This window comes from Priapulus caudatus, unplaced genomic scaffold, assembly GCF_000485595.1.
Source record: "Priapulus caudatus unplaced genomic scaffold, Priapulus_caudatus-5.0.1 Scaffold432, whole genome shotgun sequence".
Lineage (NCBI taxonomy): Eukaryota > Metazoa > Priapulida > Priapulimorpha > Priapulimorphida > Priapulidae > Priapulus > Priapulus caudatus.
Window position 1 is genome coordinate 179,848 of NW_014577493.1, and position 6,258 is coordinate 186,105.

General features: G+C 48.1%; 1 protein-coding gene across 1 annotated transcript in view; it reads right to left on the reverse strand.

The window, feature by feature from the left end:
* LOC106810316 (cholecystokinin receptor-like) overlaps positions 1 to 3,489 on the reverse strand; it is a 38,128-nt gene extending 34,639 nt beyond the window's left edge. The window contains exon 1 of the mRNA XM_014813624.1: positions 3,117 to 3,489. Coding sequence (XP_014669110.1) covers positions 3,117 to 3,489 — 373 coding nt within the window. The remainder of the gene's footprint in view (positions 1 to 3,116) is intronic.
* Between the last annotated feature and the right edge of the window lie 2,769 nt (positions 3,490 to 6,258).

Consider the following 6,258-nt stretch of genomic DNA (forward strand, 5'->3'; position numbering starts at 1 on the left):
TATCTATCTATCTATCTATCTATCTATCTATCTATCTATCTATCTATCTTTCTATCTATCTATCTTTCTATCTATCTATCTATCTATCTATCTACCTATCTATCTATCTATCTATCTTTCTATCTATCTATCTTTCTATCTATCTATCTATCTATCTGTCTTTCTGTCTATCTATCTACTCTTCTCTGCCTAGATGAGCGAGATCTCATCGTGAACGGGTGCGTTGAAAATAGTGTTTCATTTGTTTAGACTGTTAGCATGTTATTACACATATTAACACGAACGCATACCTGCAAGCGCACACGCACATCTGCACGCACAGTACACACGCACGCACGTACGTGCACCTTCGGACATACGCGCAGACGCACATGCGTACACGCTCGCGCTTATGCACACGTACTCGCATGGCTCCTGCATGACAACGCACGCACGCTCCTCCCCGCGTACATGCGGGTTAGACAATGGACACTGCGTCATAGAGAGCACGTTTAATAGTGACACAGCATCTGTCTGTACATCATCTTATATATCAATATCTTATCATCATCAGATTATATATATATACATATATATATATATAATATCTTACCATCATTCGTATCATCATCTTATATATATTTAAATATCGTATACAATAGCGACACAGTGTAGTATAGAACATCTTAAATGGCGACACGGCGTCTCATAGCTTATGCGGGCACTCGCTATCCGCTACGAATCCTCATAATGGCTTTCGAGACGTCGTCCAGCGCAGGCCGTAAGTAAGTGAGTTTGCGAAGGCGAGTCATACCCGTGTACTTATCGCGTCGGCGTAAGTGTAAACTGTTAGCGTGTAGCGATCTCTCGATCACCGATGTGCGTGTCGGGCGGCAGTGACGGGAGCAGTTATAGCGTGGAGCATGTGTAATCCCGGCCACTTGGAAGGAGAGAGGAGCCGAAGAGGAAGGGAGAGAGAAGGAGAGAGAAAGTGGGAGAGGGGTAGGGAGATATATAGAGTGAGGGAGAGATACACAGTGATAGGTGTAGATCTATATGGATAGATAGATAGATAGACAGACAGATAGATAGATAGATAGATAGATAGATAGATTGAGAGATAGATAGATAGATAGATTGAGAGATAGATAGATAGATAGATAGATAGATAGATAGATAGATAGATAGATAGATAGATAGATAGATAGATAGATTGCGAGATAGATAGATAGATAAATAGATAGATAGATAGATAGATAAATAGATAGATAGCTAGATAAATAGATAGATAGATAGATAGATAGATAGATAGATAGATAGATAGATAGATANAAAAAACGCCACCGCGCGAGCGCGTTTGCTGTCGTAGGCACGTCCGACCGATTAAATATTGACGCTTTGTAAGACGTGTGAGCACTCCGCCTCTCTTTCACGGCTCGCCGGCCGGGAAAATTAGAAAATGTATTACTCACATCCCACGCCTTCTCTCACGGAGGCACACTTCATTCTCCCACCCATATACATGCGTTACGTTACAGCGAAGAGGCGAGGTAGGTGGCAGAGAGAGGGGAGAAGGGGTCGGAGCGTGCGGCAAATAACTTTTACATTTAGACGAGGTTTTACACTGAGCGCGATGCGCACAAATTACCTAATCGTTAAGTCGGCGCACAATATCATCAGTAGCAATTTAGTTAGCGAGTAGTAAGCCGGGATAGTGCTTACAGAGTGACAGCTGTTGTCGCGTCGAAATGCCAGTGCGCAGAGTCCAAATTTACACCGCTAAGTCTCGGCTTCGAAAACTTGAGAGTTTATATCAATTTGAATCTAATTCCGTCGTGTGCTTTGTTGTGTGGACTCGCGTAGTGGCATATAAATAATTGCATATATATATATATATATATATATATATATATTTATGTATGTATTTATACATACACACGCATGCACGCACACACATACACACGCATGGCGAGCAAGACACCCTCGCCACGTAAGCATATAGCTTTGCTAACACAGAGAAACCACAGCAACGGCACTGTGGTCAAGGTCCTTTGTTCCCCAAAATGAAGCCAGTAAGCCAAACTATATGCAGCGCACCGCGCTCTGTTCGTCTCGTATCGCACATGCTACAAAGCGCGGTGCCCCGGTGTAATAGCTATTGACGACACGCTGTTCCTTGATATATCCGCGCATCTGTCGACAGACCATCGTTCTTTGATCTCTCTTATCGATTTATTGTCACTTTCGTCGATCTAACGGCTGTTTATAAGAATAAATAGCTCAAATATCGACATATTCGTTGCAATGTCTCTATTTTCTAAAAAAATAATATCCAGCGGCTCTTTTAACGTTATATCGACATTATCATCGATCTACCTTCTTCATTGTCTATCGGCACTCGGCTCAACTCATCAATTTTCTAATCTCTCTGTCAGCTATATTAGTGATTTATTATCCCACTCAATCTTTCGAATTTGTCATCGATCTATTGCCTCTCTAATCTATCTTTCGACTCTCTCATCAGACACATTACAATGTGTCAGTTCCACCAGAGATCTACCGATTCTCACAGTTCTATTGACACTTATTGATCTATCGCATATGGCTCCCTTATCGATCTATTGACTCGATCATCGATGTATCGACTTCCTCATCGCGCTACTAGCTCTAGCATCAATATATTGACTCTCGGAGACATGGGATCTCTCATCGATCTATCGACGCTCACATCGCGCTATCATATCGATCTATTGACTCCCTCATTAATATATCGACTCTCTGAGACACGGGATCTCTCATCAATATATCGACTCTCTGAGACATGGGATCTCTCATCGATCTATCGACGCTCACATCGCGCTATCATATCGATCTATTGACTCCCTCATTAATATATCGACTCTCTGAGACACGGGATCTCTCATCAATATATCGACTCTCTGAGACATGGGATCTCTCATCGATCTATCGACGCTCACATCGCGCTATCATATCAATCTATTGACTCCCTCATCAATATATCGACTCTCGGAGACACGGGATCTCTCATTGATCTATCGACGCTCACATCGCGCTATTTTATCGATCTATTGACTCCCTCATCGAGCTATCGACGCTCTCCTGCGGCGCGCGCTTACCTTGCAGGTACGGCAGCAGCACGCACGTGAAGGAGCCGAATATCCAGCGCTGCAGTATGCCGCCGACGAGCGTGAAGGGCATACAGAGGAGGCTGAGCAGCAGGTCGCTAACGCTCAGGTTGAGCAGGAAGACATTCGTCACCGTTCGCATGCGCTTGTTCTGCACGAGCGTGACTATGACGAGAACGTTGCCGACGACCGACAGCACGAAGATCAGAGCGTAGAGCGTGATGCGCACGGCTATGTCCAGATCGACCGACGACCGCAGTGCCCACGCTGCCGACGACGACGTCGACGACGGCTCCGTCGCGTTTCCGGCCGTTGTCGATTCGAAGGAAGAAAGGTGGCTGATCGTCTCGTTAGCTTCCTCCATGATGCCTGTAGTGGAGGCGAATTCGTAAAACGAGGGAGGGAGGAAGAGAAGGAGGGGAGGAGAGGCGGTCTTCTCCGTCCGTGCTGCGCAGACACTGAGCGAGCGGACTCGGCGATGCGGGGATGGTGCGGCGGCGTCGCTGTGGTGGCTGGCGTTGATGTGCTGGCAGTAGCGTGCAGCCAACCGCGCTCTGCTCTCACTCTCTCTCTCTCTCTCTCTCTCTCACACACACACACACACTCACGCGCACACACGGCGCGCTGACCGGAATGTATGCGCACCGACGATTGGCGCGGGTGTGCACGCGTGCGTGCATGCGCGTGTTTGTGCGTGTGCGTGCTCGGCGCCCCGTGCGGCCGCGTGCGTGCTGATTATTTACACGGTGGCGAATCAGCGGCTGCATGCGATGAACATAACACCATGAGAGAGAAAGAGAGGGGGAAGGATGGGCTGAGGAAAGAGAGAAAGAGGAGAGGAGCGAAATAAGTGGTGAGCGAAGAAAGAGGGGGAATAGAGAGAGAGAGAGAGAGAGAGAGAGAGAGACAGAGAGAGAGAGAGAGAGAGAGAGAGAGAGAGAGAGAGAGGGGCCTGTGGATGAGGAGAGAGATAAGAGAGAGAGAGAGGAGTGTCAGCGCGCCGGCGTGAGAGAGTAGAGAGAGACGCGCGCGAGAAAGAAGAGAGCGACGCCGGTGACGAAGGCGCGGTACGGAGTTAGTGCTAAATAGGGAGAAGCCGGGCGGAGGAGAGGGGAGAGAAAGATTTTTAGTTATATTCAACTAGCCTTCTATTGCTGCAGTAATTTTGTTCAGATTTATGCGTATCCAAAAAATACACTACGATTAAATTCTATCTCGGAGCGCGAGTATTAATATATATATATACAGGCCCGTAGCCAGCTTTGTATTGGGGGGGGGGGGGTTCGTTTTTAATGTTGCAAGTTTTGCTCGGCAGGGGCGGATGTACAGGCATTTGTACCAGGGGGGGGGGTCTAACCGTAACCGAAGTTGCGGAGCACGCGAAGGGGGGTTCTTAAATTTTTAAATATTACACCCCTCAGATGGTTTTCTGCGGCGAGCAAGGTGGCGGTCGGACTCCTGACCCCCTGTACACGCCCTGCTTCGGGGGCGCGAAGCGACAGGCGAGGGAGCAGCGACCCGAGCGGGGGAGGGCTGCGGGACGGGGGTGTTCACTGTTCACGCTCCCGCACGATGGAGATTTTGCAATTATTACACTAGAAATAGAGCGACTGAGGTGAATTTCTTGCCAAATTTTAAAAAAAAATTTTTTTGGCTTGGGGCGGGGGGGTTCGTTCGAACCCCCGACCCCCCCTGGCTCGGGCCTGTATTATATATATAATATATGGTGTGTGTGTGTGTGTGTGTGTGTTCTGTGTTGTGTGTTGTCGTGCTGTGTGGTGTGTTGTGTGTGTAAGTGTGTGTGGTGTGTGGTGTTGTTGTGTGTGTGCGCTTACTCTTTCCACCTTCTTTCGCGATATCCCCATCCTCACTTTAATTTAAATACACAAAGCATTTTGATCCACCCACAACGTTTCTTCGTCCGTAGTTTTAGTCCTACTTTGAGCGAAAAGTGACTACTTACAAAACTAGACAGAGGGCACTCAAAGAGAATGCATACCTCCGCGAGCGTGTAACATTGTATACATGTGTATAACAGCTGGCTCGTCTGCTGGCTGCTTGCTGACTGGACGCCTTAAGGCGAGCTGCTGCTGACTGACGCCCTAAGACGAGCTGGTTGCTGAATCGATCGCGCCCAAGCGTTGGCAGTGCTATAACAGCTGGCTCGCTGTCCCTCACACACACCGAACACACACTAACGAACTACAGCACACGAACACAACACGAACATCACACACGAACACACACACGAAGAGCGATCACACTTATCTCCCTGCAACTCCGTTGCGCGGAGGTAACTAGCCAGCCTCTGGCAACACGCGTGCCCGCGCCGCAAACATTTATCTAACACACAACCAGCGTTTACATAACGTCCGTCAATCGAATCTTGCCACGATACATCATCACCGGTCCACGATGACGACCTAATGACGTCATAACTGATCCGTGACGTCGCCTCTGTAACGCCATCGTCGGCAGCAGACTCAGTAATTAGCGATGCTGGTGCTGGTGCTGCTGTTGTTGTCGCTGTTGTTGGTAACGCGGTTGATGTTGTTGTCGCTGTTGTTGGTAACGCGGACATTGCCAACAACAGCAACAACAACAACAGCAGCAGCAGCAGCCGCAACAACAAGAATAACAACAGCAACCTCAGCCGCGTTATTACCAACAACAGCGACAACAACACGCGGCTGCTGCAGTTACTGTTGTTATTCTTGTTGTTGCGGCTGCTGCTGCTGTTGTTGTTGTTGTCGCTGTTGTTGGTAATGCGGCTGCTGTTGTTGTCGCTGTTGTTGGTAACGCGGCTGATGTTGTTGTTGCTGTTGTTATTCTTGTTGTTGCGGCTGCTGCTGCTGCTGTTGTTGTTATCGCTGTTGTTGGCAATGTGGCTGCTGTTGTTGTCGCTGTTGTTGGTAACGCGGCTGATGTTGTTGTCGCTGTTGTTGGTAATGCGGCTGCTGCTGCTGCTGCTGTTGTTGTTGTTGTCGCTGTTGTTGGTAACGCGGCTGCTGCGGTTGCTGTTGTTATTCTTGTTGTTGCGGCTGCTGCTGCTGTTGTTGTTGTTGTCGCTGTTGTTTGTAACGCGGTTGATGTTGTTGTCGCTGTTGTTGGTAACGCGGCTGCTGTTGTTGTC